The sequence below is a fragment of the Astatotilapia calliptera genome, chromosome 7 (genome assembly GCF_900246225.1).
Source record: "Astatotilapia calliptera chromosome 7, fAstCal1.2, whole genome shotgun sequence".
In the NCBI taxonomy this organism is placed as follows: domain Eukaryota; kingdom Metazoa; phylum Chordata; class Actinopteri; order Cichliformes; family Cichlidae; genus Astatotilapia; species Astatotilapia calliptera.
In genome coordinates this window covers 4,453,768-4,471,008 of record NC_039308.1, presented here as the reverse complement: position 1 = coordinate 4,471,008, position 17,241 = coordinate 4,453,768, and the positions used below count along the sequence as shown (strand labels likewise).

At 41.7% G+C, this 17,241-nt stretch overlaps 1 protein-coding gene across 5 annotated transcripts in view; it reads right to left on the bottom strand.

Moving 5' to 3' along the window:
* The window catches only part of LOC113025136 (septin-7-like), a 72,752-nt gene that overhangs the window by 2,523 nt on the left and 52,988 nt on the right, over positions 1 to 17,241 (bottom strand). For 3 of the 5 annotated variants that reach the window (XM_026172585.1, XM_026172586.1, XM_026172590.1), the window contains exons 6-13: positions 13,577 to 13,694; positions 13,227 to 13,319; positions 10,850 to 10,946; positions 9,035 to 9,046; positions 3,603 to 3,654; positions 2,465 to 2,590; positions 765 to 900; positions 251 to 396 (exon numbers count right to left, since the gene is read on the bottom strand). In XM_026172585.1, coding sequence (XP_026028370.1) covers positions 251 to 396; positions 765 to 900; positions 2,465 to 2,590; positions 3,603 to 3,654; positions 9,035 to 9,046; positions 10,850 to 10,946; positions 13,227 to 13,319; positions 13,577 to 13,694 — 780 coding nt within the window. The remainder of the gene's footprint in view (positions 1 to 250; positions 397 to 764; positions 901 to 2,464; positions 2,591 to 3,602; positions 3,655 to 9,034; positions 9,047 to 10,849; positions 10,947 to 13,226; positions 13,320 to 13,576; positions 13,695 to 17,241) is intronic. The other 2 variants (XM_026172588.1, XM_026172589.1) reach the window with 1 other exon arrangement.

Here is a 17,241-nt window from a genome sequence, read left to right as displayed (position 1 = left end):
TTAAAAGCCTCAATACTTTTATATAACACTGAACTAAAAAACTTGAGCTTTAAAGTTCAAGTGCTGCTTTTTTCAAGTAAGAATCCATAAATTAAATAAGCAAGATTTCAAGTGTGGTTCAATAATCAAATACACAATCTGTAATGTTGCAAGACCAGACCACATGATCTGTGATCGCTGGACTAAAAAGACGTGGCTCAGAGCGTTAACCTTCGGTGACAGTGTCGGGTCAGATGTGAGTGTTACTCACTTGGAGGCGTCCAGCTTCTGCTGCTCGAGGATTCTCTGCTGAGCCTCCCAGTTGGCCTTCTCCTCCTCAAACACTCGCCTCTTCTCCTCCAGCTCTTTGTACTGCGCCTCCAGGTTCCTCTTCATCTGTTCGTGGCGTCGCTCCAGCTGAAGGTCGAAACATTTGACAGAGACGGGAAAGGAAAATGAGCGACGGTAGCTTCTAAAGCTCCAGGATGGAAAGAGTCGATCACAGCTGTCACAGGAGGCTCAAGTAAAAGATCCAAGTGAGCTGCAGAGCACTGAGCTCTCAGCACTAGTGTAGTAAACACCCCGGTAATAACAATTTACAACGGTCAGCTAATCGCAATCAAGAATGCTCATTGGTCATGTTATAAATAAAAATATAAACCTACTAGAAAGTTTTAAGAATACAAGTAATAATAATAATAATAATAATAATAATAATAATAATAATAATAATAATAATAATATTACAATTATGTAGTTATGTGTACATGGTTTCTCAAACTAACCTCAGCCTCTGAGTCCTTCAGTTTCTGCTTCTTCTCCTTAACCTTCATCTCAAACACCTGTTCCATTTCTGCCTCCATCTTCTTCATTTTCATCACATGCTCCCTGCGCTCCTCCTCCATCTGAGCCAGGGGACTCCTGCAGAAACAGAAAGAGGTTAGAGGCTTGATGTTGTTTAATGTTGTTCCTCAGCCCTTAGAGCGGTAAACTCCTCCACTCGCAGAGAAGCTGCTGCACTTCTGTGCATGACTAATGAATTTTTATGAAACAAAGAGCAAAGACAAATGAAGCCAATTTAGTTTCTCTTGAGTTGTTAGCCTGAGACTCTTTTTATGCTGGAGTAATAATGATAAAAGGTAAAGATATACTTTCTTTCTGTTCCTATCATATACAGAATTACTGTGACAACAGCTGCTTCCACATCTGTAGCAGTTTGCTCTGTGCCCTTACCAGTGTTGGGTAAGTTACTTTAAATTAGTAACTTAGTTACATTACTAGTTACTTCTATCAAAAGTAACTCAGTTAATTCAAGTTACTCGTTACTTTCAAAGTAACTAGTTACTAGGGAAAGTAACTTTGGTTTTACTCAGAATTCTCTTGTTAATGTGTTGCTTCCATAACTTTGCCAGTCTTCTAGCTTGCTTACTTGCCACAAGTGCACTGTGCCACCTACCAATAGCAAGGAAAAGATAATGTGCATATTTCCACGAGGCAAATCCCACGCCTGGACCGCCACCATGATTCTAGCCTAAGTCACAGCGTCATGTGCGCCTTTTACATCTAACACAAAAACTGCAGTCGTGGTGCTTTTGATTGTACTCAGAACTCGGAAATTCTGCCTTCTGAATAGGAAGATGTAGGTAACACCAGACTACAGATGAGCTGCATACAGGGCTGGACTGGGACAAAAAAAAAAAAAAATCAGCCTGGGCATTTTGACTAGAGACCGGCCCACCATTATAGTAAAAATCATAAAGCCTTTGAATGAAAATAAACGCTGTTGTGACAGTGATGTTCACTGTTCTGATGGTATATATGTATCAATCTATCAATCATTTGTTGTAAGACTCAGATAATTATTTTTTAAAAGCTAGATATTTTAAATGAGAATAAGAAAGAAAAGTATTTCTTTGTGCCCACCTCTCCCTGTTAATGCCCTACATGCCCCCCCTGGCAACACTTTGCTAGACCCGCCCCTGCACAGTTACCAGCTGTCAGCTACATGAAAAAGGATCCTGGTGTTATTTGTCTCTCAGAAACAGTTCATAACTTCCCTTCAACTCATTCATGTCACCTAAAAGGTAAACCTGTTTCTCCATCACCTGTTCAGCTCTGATGAACAGCTGTATAGAAACTCCGTCATGGTAGCTAGTACGCAGTACGAAAAAGTCAGCATAACGAAAATAAACTCCACCTATATCTGACCCATATAGACTGCAGGTCATAACTTTTTACCTGAAGTTCAGTTCACCTGACACTCGGGTCTCTCCTCCACTTGCTAATGTTACTGAATCTGTGGAAGCTCTGCGATAGCCACCAATCTAAATCCCAGTAACAACGTGTTCCTGATTTTGGCATAATAACTAGTTACCGTGCTCGTTACCACAATAATAACGTAGTTACTGTAACGCATTACTTAATAAAGCGTTAGTCCCAACACTGGCCCTTACAGACTGATGGTCTATTTCTGGCTGGGCCTTACTTGGTGAGCTGTCCCTTGGTCTTGGAGGTGTCCACACCATTACACGTGACAGCAGCAAGTTTCTTACTGCGGTAGTTCTCGTAGTGGACATTGTTGGTGACGTCCTTCAGATCCTGCATATGGGTCCTATGGAAGGGGGAGAAAAGAAGAAGAGACGTCTTAAATATAAAGAGATCAAACTGAAAAAACTTTTTCACAGGACTATATCATCCTGTGCTTTGAACCACTATAGCATTCTGTTGTAGATTTGCTGCTGTACTTGGGATCATTTCCTGATATATGACTCAATTTAGGCCAAGCTTCAGCTGTCAGGCAGACTCTGGAACACTTTGGTATACAAATCATCGACAACTCGATGAAGCCCAAATCATCAGCCCTCCACCACCGTGCTGACGGTTGTATGAGGCGTTTGGGCCGACACACCGTTTGGTTTTTGCTAAAGGTGTCGCTGTGAATTATACAGAAGTCTAAGCCGTACTGCCACGCTCTTTCTAGAGCAAAAAGGTTGTCTCCTGACAACCCTTAGACACAAATCGTACTTGTTCGGTCTTTTCCCCAATTGTACTGTAATGAACTTTAATGTTTAACTTTCTAACTGAGGCCTGTATATTGAGATAGCACTCCTGTTTCTCTACTTTCTCTGAGTATTGCACAGTCTGAGCTTGGGCTGAATTTGCTGGGACGTCGACTCGCGAGAAGACTGTGGCATTATTCAGTACACGCGAATTCTCAAGACCAGCAACCTACCAAAACTTCTGCTTTTATAGAGGTGCTCACACTTGCTGATGACTTAATTAAGTGCATTTGAGTACCAGCACCTGGCTGTAAAAAACTTTTTATTTTTTATTTTAAATGGCTTTAAATTTGACATGTACATACTCTGGTTAAGGTGTAATGAAAAATTAGATCACCGAATAAGTTTCAAATTTACACAAACTGCAGATCTCTTCATTCACACACCAGGAGGAGCAGCAGAAAGATATTTAAACAGTTGCTACATCCACACAGCTGATCCAGTCTATATCCAGTCTAAAGTAGAGTCAGAGGATAATTCTGGCTTCTAGTGGCCACTGTGGATCTTACAAACTCTATATAACATTGCATTTGTCAAAGTGAATCTGGGGAGTAAATTGTGCACCTGATCAGCATGTTGCGCAGCACAGTGAAGTCGCAGTGTTCCCCATTCTCGACTGAAACACACAGGAAGTGAGAGGAAAACAGAGGGAGAGAGAGACAAAGATCAGAATCATTACAAATGAAGAGTTCTCACTGTAACAATCACAGTAATTATCACTATGTCTTAAGCTAGAAATGAATCTCAAGCATCATTATCTACATATTTTTACACTCCATGGCTGTCTAACTGCTGAGTAACTGAGTAATCAGCTGTCACCCTGATATGATGATACAGAAGCAGTCCCAGCAGAATGTCATCAAATTAAGTGTGTTATTATATCAAACATATTCAGTACAGTGATACAGTGAAAAAAAGATTAAAACTATTAATACAAATACACACAAACAGATGCAACATGTTGTAAAGTTCATTCACCCAGCGGTTACAGAGGGAGGGGTACACGGACAGCGAGGCATTTTTCAGGCGTACTCAGTTTAAAAGGGGGAGAAATAAAGGTGTGGTAAAGTATCAGTAGAAGTGGCAGACTGATTTAAAAAAACAAAACAAAACAAAAAACAAAGGGTGGGAAGATATCAGGCCATGATCACATAGGATGTAGATGCTCCAACTACAGATACTTCCACATCACATACTCTGTATTGCAAATTTAATGCCTGAAAATTTTGCTTTTACATTTTTTCCCACTATTAACTACCTAGCAGTGGGTAGGTGCTACCGCCTCGTACTGACTGCTACTTTGTCCCTTTCTGCTCCGTACTGAAGACGGCAAGCACGGAGGATGGAAAGTGTGGAGAAACCTCTGAACGTTATGAGCCCACCATCCTGGGACCTGTAGTGGGCTTTATCTGAGACACAGACACTCTGTTTAACCCTAAAGTCTTACGTCTAAGTGATTAGCAAATCATCAGCACTCAAAGCTTCATCTCTGCTGCTGCGGCTGGAAGTGAGATGGGCTATGAGAGCGAACTGCAAGAGTAATCCTGCAAACCAAAGAAATAATCTGAAAGACGCCAAATATGCAGGATTTAGTGTTAACTCTCTGTGGGTACATCACTACGAACAGGCATCTTCACATTTAGTCTGCCTCCTATCTGACCACAGCCTTTTACAAACGGACCCAGAGACACCACGCAGCTAGAACAAACTACAGCTCCTGGTCAAAAACAGCAAACATAAGTGATGTCATTTCGACATGGTACAGTTAGATGACTGTGAGTTTCAGCTCAACAACAAAAGACAAGGTTACGAGGTCAGATGGGATTCTGGAAAAGAACTGCAGATAAACTGCTGCTGAAGATGTATATGGTAGATCTCCAAGCCTCCTCTTCATCAAACGTGCTGCTCCTTTATTGGCTCGCCTTCACCCCACTTCGCAGTCAATCATCATCAGGGGAGTGAACAAGGAGGACACCTTACCATTGATGAAACTTAAGCAGTCCCGCCTCTTGGCCTCCCAAGCCAGCCATTGACCTCCTGTCTCTTCTAGAGGAGGGAGCTCTGACGGAGGGGAGGGGTACGGTTTTTCAGTTACTGTCTGCGCCCAGCAGGGGGCTAAATCTGGGTCTGGAGCAGCTGGGTTTACGGCTCACACTTGGCCCATAACAGGCCTGCTTTTTGGCCCAGATTCAGCCCAGATTTGGCCCTGATCAACACCAAAACCTGCATGTGTCCAAGCTGACTGGCTAAAGAGCGCAGGGCTTGTAGAGGGAGTGTGGCGGTTGGAAGGAGCAGGGTGTTATATGAAGTTCTCTGCATGACCAGTTGGGGGCGAAAGTCTCAGAGAGGGGACAAGTAGAGGAGCTACGTGGGATCAAAGGTCATAGGAAAAAAATAAAACAATTGCAATTGATTCGTTTTATTATTGATGAATGGCAGAAAACACCTGATGCATATTGTAGATTTTTATGATAATTCGTGTGATTTTTGTTCTTTATTAGTCAATCAGAATATGATGGATGTTAACAGTGCATCAGGTATTTTGAGCCTGAGTGCTCTGTCTAATTGGAGTGTTTATTTAGGCCATGATGATGAACTGCATTGGCTTAATGAAACAAGAGCAAACAACCTTTAATCTCCAACATGCATTAAGTGTGTGTGCAAACACGTTCACAGCCTTAGATTAAAATTCCAAGTACGCTAATGAGTGAGAGTTCATGATACCAAGCCACATGTTACCTTAATGACTTAAATAAGCTGCTACATGCCCTTCTGCAAATTTCTAACTCTCTATTATCTGCTCATGAACCTATAAGCAATGTGTTATAATGGTGGCTCCCAGTCCTTGTTCCGATGATACAATAAGGCCTGCAGACAATCCTCAGCCCACACCAGCCATTTCATCTCTTAGTGAAAGGAACCTTGTGGTGAAGACTCAGCAGTTTGTTTGACACCATCGGAGCAAAGACGGAAACCACAGTGTTAGAGTGATGTTTCGATTACAGCTGGAGCTTCAGCACCAAACAGCCTCTAGTTTTCTCCATGATTATTCACAGCATCAGACCTGGGACAAAGCTTTACATCTGCTGGTAGATTTGAAAGGAAATTGAGAGGAAATATCTTTAAATGCATCATAAAGTAGGTTGTGGTTACTTTGACCAATAGACTGGTCAATATTTAGAGTAGAGTGGGATCTGGGAACATATGAGTATCTTTAAAAAAAGGAACTTGGTGTCATAAGAAACACAAGCAGTCAGTCATATGAGCTTTAAACCTGTGGTTTCTAACTTTTACTTCTAGCAGAGTGTTTTCAATATAACGTTTAGCTTGTATGAGAACTTGTCTCATACAGGGAGAAAGAAAAATGCCCTGTTTGCATTATACTGAACCTAAAAATGCTTTTCATTGACTTAATGAACAATGTCCTTAGCATGGAGCTGAAGCTGCTTTGGAATGAATCTGTGTGTTACCATTGCTGGTTACCACACGATTTACACTGACATTAATTGACGATAAGATAACCTTAACAGTTCCAAGGAAGCTGACTCCAATACTTAACCATAGTTTCGGTTTAGAATTCACACCTTTACCACAGCAGAAAGTCCTGGACTTTGTCTGCTTGGTTTCAGAATTCATTTGGAACCAGACCTTAATCATATCTTCACATTTTTTAAAGGCTCAGGGTTTGAGATTTCAGAAATCTGTAAGTTTATTGCAAACCAAACTGTGCAGTATAGGTCCACCAGACCTAGGTTCACTAGAGTGTCAATTATGTAGCCTATACAATTATAATACCTAGTAAATCATAGGCTTTGATGCCATTCATCCATTTTCCGCCACTTTTCCAGTTCAGGATTACACTTGGACTGGAGTCCATCTCAGATTTCATAGGGTGAGAGAGGGGGTACATATTGGAGAAGTTGCCAGTCTGTCGCAGGCTAATACACAGAGACAGACAAGCATTCATACTTAAAGTCACACCCAAAGGTGATTTATGCTGTCTCTGGACTATGCGAGGAAGCTGAGGCACTCACACAGACCCCATTAAGGCATGAGGAGAACATGCAAACTATACAGGAAGGCCTCAGCCAGCTGGTGGATTTGAATCCAGGACATTTTTGCTGTGAAGTGACAGTGCTAAGCACTGCAGCCCCATGCTGCCAGGCCACGACGGCTGGAGGGTGCAGAAAACCGAAAACGTCTGCTAACTCAACTAAAGTTGGCATCCCAGACATTTGGTTTTGCACGTGTTGCTCCATCTGTTCTGTCTGGGTTGGTTATGTTTTCCCCACAACAGTCTTACTAATTAGCATCTCATTTAATGCTTCTTTGTTATGGATGTAAATAGGTTATGCCAGCAGCCAAACTGCGATATGGCAATCTTAAAAATTAAACACTGTCGGATTTGCTAGGCCAAGGGCCCAAGGCCATCACATTGCACAATGCAGGACTATCACTTCTGAGCCACGACCAAAGACCTTGTTGTGCAGCCTTTAAGCAGGTCATCTTTTGCCTTCATAGTGCATACCCGACTTTGGTTCAGCATATTTTAAAGTCAGGTATACTTATTTGAGCCTGATTGCAAATAAAGTGGTTTAGAGAACCTGGGTAAGCATAATCTTTTCAAAATGAGCCCAATCATCTCACAGTTTGTGTTTCTTAACTTGCTAAATGTCACACTGTTCCCAGATTTTAGTAATTATGTTGGGGCAACAACAACTGATTAATGGATACAATATATAGTCAAAAATATCACAATGATTTAAGTAGTAATTAATTTAAATTATGTTCCATTTTTAAAGTTGGATTTCAAATTCTGAGATCAGATAACAAATAATCAGTCATGGAACTCCCTGGTAGATCACTAGACCTCTTGCCCCATGTTAATAACTAGCATACAGCATGATTATGAACACTCAAAGTGACATAATAAGGCTTATGTAGCCTTGCTCATCTGACTTAAGTCAGTCTGGATCAAGAATTTCAAAATCATTTTACATTGTGGGCCACATGCAGCCAACTTTGGGCTTCTGTTGACCGGACCAATGAAACTCCAGTTTCTGTGTTTTGTTAGTGGCCATTGGGGAGACTGTTATCAATAGAAAAAGGTGCAAGACTTGTGAAAATGCAGATACGTCCAACATTTAAGTCTTTCTTTACATTTTCCAAAGCCATCCAATTGGTGGGAATGGAGTCTTTGCCAGGCTGATTCTGGCCCCCAAGCCTTATATTTGATGCCCCCGGTCTCAATTATTTTGTGTTTAAAGCAATCTGCTTGCTGGCCATTATTTTGCTAGTGGACATTCTAGATTGCAGGTGCTTGTATAACCCTCTTGTAGATTTCCCACTCAAAATGTTTGAGTGAAACAAGCACTGTTGGTGTCATCTTTCTCCTTCATTACACTGCCCTGAAGTTAACATTAGAAACATTCCTGATCTGTTGAATGATAAGGTGAGTGAGTGAGTGAGATATTTAGTTTTAATTCTTTCCTCGACAATGTTCTCAGATTTTTGGGGGGTTCCAAATACCAAAAAACCCTAAAACTGTAAATGTGTTAGTTCATATAACTGGCTCACTGTAGGGTCTGATATGAATGTCTTACAGATTCTTTAAGTGGGTATCTCTAAGTTTCTATCAAGAACCAGGTTGCTTTTTCTAGAGGCTAATTCAGACTAAGTATTAACAAAGAGCGTAGGGGCGAGAGTCTACCAGGAACACATGAATGTGTTTGGTGGGTGTTTCAAAATAATTGTCAACATTTCTTTTTGTGCTTTCAAAATAAGGTGAGTGTTTGGAAGATATTAAGAAAGCCCAAGTCTGATTAGAGAATTGGTTTGACCATCAGCCTAATGATGAGAGAGCACAGCAACAGAAAAGTGGAAGGAAAGGAGGAATGGGCAGATACTGGCAGGAGGGAGGAGGGGATATACTTTAGGGAAGGAAGAGTGGGGGAGAAAAATGAGGCTGAAATAAAGTGAAAGATGGCTTTGTTTACCAAAAATGCCCTCTGTCAGTCATGGAACAGAATAGACAAAGAAAAAAAAAAAAGAAAAGAAAAAAAGAGAGAAAAGAATGAAATAGTGAAAGACTGATAAACGGTCAACCACAGAGAATAAAACTGTATATTACTTTATATATAAATATATATAGTGAGAAAGATATATGTACAGCAAATTACCTTCCAGAACACAAATCAAAGTGAACAAGCCAGTAAGAGCAAGAAGAGTTCATTGCGGCTATCGGTGACACCCCAAATTACACCTATTCCTCCTTTTCCAGAATCCCTATGGGGTCTAACACTAGCAAAAGGAGTTGTGGTTTTGTGTGTGTACTGAAGGGAGGAGAGGTAGGTGTACAAGGTAAGAATGTAGAAACAACCAACCAGATAACCTTTTACTTGTCAAAATGTAATTGGGATCCCAACAGATTCAAGTACATTCACACAGTCCTGGCAGTATGTGTGACTTCATGTATATGCAGTTCTGGGGGTAGTGTACAAAGTCTTGTATTAACAATGTATTAATCAGAGTTTAAAACCCTGCAAAACCAAATTATAATTGATGTATTAAAGACAGCCCAAACCTTCACTTCTACATAAATGCTTAACAGGACCTGGACTTCATTGCCGTTCAATCTACAGGAGTTGTTTGCAATGACAGAGAATATAAAAGTCCCAGTTTTATCCCTAGGGTTTTGGAAAGTACAACTCTAAGAACAATTAGACTCTAGTGGGGAAAAAAAACAACAAACTGGTTCCTCTGGTGGAAAAACAAGTAGAAAAAGTTCTTAGACTCCAGAGCAACGTGTGGTCAGAATGTGGCTATATGTGGACTTGTTGTTGTGTCTGATGAAGCAAAGCCGTGGTTTGAGCAAGGTCCAAGGGTTGGCAGTGAACACACTTTTTGCTGATCTCCCAGGCACTTCCCATTGGTAGGTTAATTGATGATATAATGTCTTCTATGAATGGTGAAAAATCTTCATTAGAGCTAGTTGATACTGCTGTTGACAAACAGGTCTCATCTTATTGGAGGCGTTTTGGCTACTCAATGGCCCCCAACTTAGTGGATGAAGTTGGTCCTAGAGGTTAAGTCTGAGTCTTGAAGATTCCAGTTGATACTCAGGTACAAAAGACCCAAACCTGACTAGGTCTCAAGTCTACTCTAACTGGGTTGGGAGGGATCTTGTTTGTGTGTCAGTTTGATCAATGCCACAGGGTTCCTTTCAGCTCACAAAAGGTACTATTCTTTTATTTATAGTTTGCAGGAGGTGGAAACAAGAGCTTTAGTGATTAGCAAAGTTCTTAGAAAGGCAAAGGCTTTTAAGAAAGACCTCTCTAAGAAATTTTCACATTACACAACGTGATATTTTGTCTTTTATGGGTTGCATTTGATCATTTATGAACAGATTTCCTTGTTTACATTTTGACAAGTCGTTGTGTTAGCTGGTAGTTAACACACTGAGTAGGTACAGGGGGTTGTAGTGGAGAACATGCACCGTGTTCCACACTCAGAAATATCATGCTTCATCCATTCCAAAAATAGAGAACACTGTTATTGCTGGACGCTCTCAAACACCATCAACCTTCAAACACCATGCTCCAGCCTTCTTTCTCACATCAGTCATTGTCTGACCAAAGTGCAGTGACATACAGCAACTCTTAAAACCAGATGAGAGATGAAAATAATCGTCATTGCTGCAAATCATAAAAGGTTTCAAGGGCCTACATTTGTTTTCTAGGTCATTTTACAGATTTCCGGTTTGGCTACGGAATGAAAACTTGCTTTCCAGCACAGGATCCGAGTCAACCTACCTTCTGCCACACCCCATGGGTACTGACGACCTCTGACCTTCTTGCCGTTCACTTCAATAACGACATTGCTGCCAACCACTGCCAGCGGCATTTTTTCCTGGAGAACAAACAAGTTGAGCATTGTTTTAGTTCAGGGCCCTTTCTCAATTCTAAGTAGGCAAGTACGTACTTGCGTTCTCGGCGAGACCGGACTTGCCGAGGCCGCACGGGAGTATGGACATGCCAAGAACGCGAGCACGGACTCGCGATTTGTACAATTGAAACACCAGCGTACTTGATGATGTCACAGGTCCGGAGTTTTTACTGCCGTCCCCTCTTAATTTAACTGTGATTAATATGTTATGAAGCTTAACTTTAATCACAGCCAAACCAATTTACTCAGGAACAAATAAAACACTGAAATAAACCAAACATTAACATTTAGAAGTGATCTAAGTGACTTATATATCATGTTTAACCTCAGTAGCGAAATCTCTATTAATAAAAATAGTGTACATGTATGTCTTAATACAATAGACAGCTGCTGGGGTTTGTTTAACCCAAGTAGCAAAAAGACCGTGGGGGGTTTGAAAACGATGTGCCGGGTAGGGATGGGTATTGATAAGATTTTCACGATTCAGATTCCATTTTCGATTCTTTTTAACGATTCGATTCATTATTGATTCTCTTATCGATTCTTATTTTTAAAAAGGAGAACACTAAGGTCGATTAGCTTAGAACTTTGTTTTATATCTTCTCTTTGAACATCCTCCATCCTCTAGCTTCACTGTCCTAATGTTATGTTAACATAGCTGTGTTGCTAGCAATCACGTAGCACAACGTTGTATACACCAGGTAGTCCAACTTCAGTAACCCTACAAACGTCACTGCTGTTTAGTTTTCTGTCTTCATTTATGTTGGAAGTGGTAGCAGTTAGAATTAGTTTCAAAAATCTCTTAATCAGAACATGGCATGTCATGTTTAGGTGGAAACTAGCGAGCTAACTTCCTGTTAACTTCTAACTCCGTTAAATTGAATAACTTCTTTTCATGGATGCATGGATGTTAAACTTAATTGTTACACCTGCTAAAGCAGCAACGCTGATGATTTTATTAAAGATGAAAGAATTTAGACCGTTTTTAACTCTTAGTGTTCGTTTGACTTTGGGACCTGAAGCAGACGGAGTTTTGGACCCAGATTACTCCGCGAAGTTCCTCACTACGGCAGCCGTAATACTGTGACAATCCATCAAAACATTATTTAAACAGATTTCTGCACGCCAAAATGGTTTGAGGTCAGTAAGCACAACCAGAATTCATACATAAGGCACACTCTTGATTTTTGAGAAAATTAAAGGATTTTAAGTGTGCCTTATAGTGTGGAAAATACGTTATACAGAAGCAAAGAATATATCGCGATATATATCGTTACCGCACATGCTTCAAATTATATCGCGATATGGATTTTAGGCCATATCGCCCAGCCCTACTACAAATAAAGAGAATAAATTTGCCATAAAGGAATATAAGTGAAATTTAGCTTTAAAGCTGGTGTGACTTCACATCTAACTGTTGTAACGAGTCAGGTGCGTTTCCCGCCGAACAGCAAGCATCAACACTCACTGAAGCTTTAGTGGTCACCTTCATCACATTCATACTTCTGTCAAGTTTTCATTCTTTTTCACTGTGATCATTATATCATCTCATTTTGTCAAAGTCATCAGTCAAAAGTGGAGAAATGATCAGCAAAACCATAAGGACCTATTTTCTAACATTTACATAATTAATATGCATTTTCTGTTGACACGTTTTCCCAAAAGTCAGCTAACGTATCTCAAAACTGTAATGAAAATCTAAAAGCCAATGCAGGAACCGGCTAGCTATCATCTGCTGATGTGTCAGAATTTGTCTGGAGGCAATGGTCAGTGTTTCCAGACTTGCTGGCAAAGGTTTATAATGCAAATATAAAGCCAAACTGTTTCCAGACAAACTGTTGGTGTCAAAATTGCATTTTAGCAAACTCTTTTGTCGATTTGCTTTCCACATGGACCATTTGATGCTTAGAAACAAAAGTCTGCTCAAACACAACAGTTTTTGGATGACAAATGGAAACCAGGAAGCATCCGGTACCAGAAATCTCACTTCTTATTTACCTTTTCTGTATATTCATATATGCATGACAACAGTGACTGCGTCAGGGAGTTATGTGCATGACAGTCACCAAAGTTCATCAGTCTGTCTTTAAATCTGATGAGCAGTTATTCAATCAGCCTTATAAGTGAGATAGCAGCAGCTATATGTGGACCTTGAACAAAGGACACACCGATCTTTGGTTGTCCCTGCGGAGATCAATCGGAAAACCCTGAGTCAAGCTTGAAAAGAACTGCATCCTTCATTACCTTGATCTTCCGGACCAGCTTATTGTCCTCATCCTCGTCTACATCTGGAAACTCGTATATTTTAATCTTGTGCTCTTGAATCTCTTTCATAATCTGAAGAGAGAAAGTGATCAGTTACCAACAGATCTGCATACACAGAGCTAAGATATCACATTAGCTTCACTTGTATTGGGTGTACGATACACAATGTTGCTTAGTTTAACATTACTGAATGGAAGGAGGCCCAAATGTGTGCATGCCACTGTATGTGCTGCTTGTAGAAAGTAAAGATGATGGCACATATGCAACAGCTCAGTTTCTCAGTATGCCTTAGTTAGCACCTTTAATGTGACACAAATGTGCAGAAATACCTGTTTTTTAAAAAGATGGCACTCCTCAGGCGTCAGTGTGTCAGCCTTTGCGATGAGAGGTATGACATTGACTTTATCATGGAGCCTTTTCATAAATTCTATATCAAGAGGTTTTAGGCTGAAGAGGAGACAGAGAAGGAAAAGCATGAGGAGGACAGATAGCTACTGGCCGAGGATGCTCATCATGTGCTGAGTGAATAAACCATTTTCCTTTGAAGACTGAGTTAGAGAAATATTTGCTTCGTCCCTTTGCATGCTGGATTTCTCTTTACTCTCAGAGGCTGAATATCTACAGACTAAGACAGGGGTAGGCAACTCCAGGCCTCGAGAGCCGGTGTCCTGCAGGTTTTATATGTGTCCTTGATCCAACACAGCTCATTTAAATGGCTAAATTAGCTCCTCAACATGTCTTGAAGTTCTCCAGAGGTCTGGTAATGAACTAATCATTTGATTCAGGTGTGGTGACCCAGGGTGAGATCTAAAACCTGCAGGACACTGGCTCTCGAGGACTAATGTTCCCTATCCCTGGACTAAGACTAGAGGATGGAAAAAAAATGCTAAAATACAGCATCCATGAAACTGTACAGGGAGTGCAGAATTATTAGGCAAATGAGTATTTTGTCCACATCATCCTCTTCATGCATGTTGTCTTACTCCAAGCTGTATAGGCTCGAAAGCCTACTACCAATTAAGCATATTAGGTGATGTGCATCTCTGTAATGAGAAGGGGTGTGGTCTAATGACATCAACACATTATATCAGGTGTGCATAATTATTAGGCAACGTCCTTTCCTTTGGCAAAATGGGTCAAAAGAAGGACTTGACAGGCTCAGAAAAGTCAAAAATAGTGAGATATCTTGCAGAGGGATGCAGCAGTCTCAAAATTGCAAAGCTTCTGAAGCGTGATCATCGAACAATCAAGTGTTTCATTCAAAATAATCAACAGGGTCACAAGAAGCGTGTGGAAAAACCAAGGCGCAAAATAACTGCCCATGAACTGAGAAAAGTCAAGCGTGCAGCTGCCAAGATGCCACTTGCCACCAGTTTGGCCATATTTCAAAGCTGCAACATCACTGGAGTGCCCAAAAGCACAAGGTGTGCAATACATGGCCAAGGTAAGAAAGGCTGAAAGACGACCACCACTGAACAAGACACACAAGCTGAAACGTCAAGACTGGGCCAAGAAATATCTCAAGACTGGTTTTTCTAAGGTTTTATGGACTGATGAAATGAGAGTGAGTCTTGATGGGCCAGATGGATGGGCCCGTGGCTGGATTGGTAAAGGGCAGAGAGCTCCAGTCCGACTCAGACGCCAGCAAGGTGGAGGTGCAGTACTGGTTTGGGCTGGTATCATCAAAGATGAGCTTGTGGGGCCTTTTCGGGTTGAGGATGGAGTCAAGCTCAACTCCCAGTCCTACTGCCAGTTTCTGGAAGACACCTTCTTCAAGCAGTGGTACAGGAAGAAGTCTGCATCCTTCAAGAAAAACATGATTCTCATGCAGGACAATGCTCCATCACACGCGTCCAAGTACTCCACAGCGTGGCTGGCAAGAAAGGGTATAAAAGAAGAAAAACTAATGACATGGCCTCCTTGTTCACCTGATCTGAACCCCATTGAGAACCTGTGGTCCATCATCAAATGTGAGATTTACAAGGAGGGAAAACAGTACACCTCTCTGAACAGTGTCTGGGAGGCTGTGGTTGCTGCTGCACGCAATGTTGATGGTGAACAGATCAGAACACTGACAGAATCCATGGATGGCAGGCTTTTGAGTGTCCTTGCAAAGAAAGGTGGCTATATTGGTCGCTGATTTGTTTTTGTTTTGTTTTTGAATGTCAGAAATGTATATTTGTGAATGTGGAGATGTTATATTGGTTTCACTGGTAAAAATAAATAATTGAAATGGGTATATATTTGTTTTAGTATTTTAGTATTTAGTATTTATTTATTTATTGTCATTGTCAAGAACAATGAAATTGCGTTTGGGGCTTCCATACAACCCCCCAAAAAAGAAGAAAATAATAAATACCCCTTAAAACCCAAGTGTACATATTTAACCCAGTGTGACTCCAATGAAATAAGACAATCCTTAGCAATAATGTTCGTAGAAATTCAGACAAAGACCTGAGAAACATGACAAAATACAACAATGCAACCCATTCAATATTATTGTACTGTGAGATATGATATCAGATATGATAGTTATCTATTTAAGAAAGAGGGGGGGGGCAGGAGGGGGAAGAGAATAAAGATATGATGCACCAATGCAGACCAGTTCATTGCTATTAAGAAGTTGGATATGGTTATTGTCCGTGAGAGGGGGGCAGAGAGTTCAGGAGCCTCACAGCCTGTGGATACAGGCTGTTGGCCAGTCTGGATGTTCTGGCCTGTATAGACCTGTACCTTCTCCCTGAGGGCAGCAGATGGAAAAGGTGGCGCGCAGGGTGATGTTGGTCCCGCAGGATACTGTGCACCCTCCTCAGACAGCGAGTGGGGAAGATATTACTGATCTCTGGCAGACTTGTTCCAATAATTCTGCCAGCTTCTTTCACCACCCGCTGGAGTGCTTGCTGATCGGCCTTGGTGCAGCTGGGGAACCACACTAGAAATCCATACGTCAGAACGCTGCTGATGGCACAGTTGTAGAAGTTCAACATCAGAAATCTGGGAATGTGTGCGCTCCGCAGTCTCCTCAGGTAGTAGAGGCGCTGTTGGGCCTTCCGTACAACTGAGGTGATATGGTTGCCCCAGGACAGGTCCTCGGTCACAGTTACCCCCAAGAATTTAAAACTGCTCACCCTCTCCACCGCCTCACTGCCAATGAAGAGAGGCAGATGGTTGTTATGACCCCTCTTCCGGAAATCTACAATGATCTCCTTGGTCTTTTTGGTGTTTAAGACCAAGTTATTGTCGTGGCACCATGACTCTAGTTGTTGCACCTCTGTCCTATAGTTTGTCTCATCATTGTTGGATATAAGTCCGAGCACTGTAGTGTCATCTGCAAACTTAACAATGAGATTGGACGCGCAGGAGGAAATACAGTCATGAGTGAAGAGAGTGTATAGCAGAGGGCTCAGAACACACCCCTGAGGGGCACCGGTGTTGACCACAAGGGTGGAAGAGGTGTTCTTACCCACTCTGACACTCTGTCTACGGTTAGTGAGGAAGTCCACAATCCAGTTGCACAGAGAGGAGTTAAGTCCCAGTTGGTGGAGTTTGGGACGGAGTTTGTATGGCCGGATGGTATTAAAAGCCGAGCTGTAGTCTACAAAGAGGAGCCGTGCATAGGTGTTCCTGTGTTCCAAGTGCTTCAGTAATGTGTGCAGCACTGTGGCGATCGCATCCTTGGTTGACCGGTTCTCCCTGTATGCAAACTGGTGCGAGTCCAGGGATGGTGGAAAAGCAGCTCTGATGTGTTTAATGACCAGTCTCTCCAGGAATTTGGCGGGAATGGGGGTGAGTGCCACAGGTCTGAAATCGTTCAGACATGTGACATTTGACTGTTTTGGGATGGGAACGATGGTTGCTGCTTTGAAACATGATGGTACCAGTGAACAGGACAACGAGGTGTTATATATAGAGGTGAAGACGTCCGCCAGGTCCGCAGCACAGTCTTTTAGCACCCGGCCCAGCACTCCATCCGGCCCGGCCGCCTTCCTGGTGT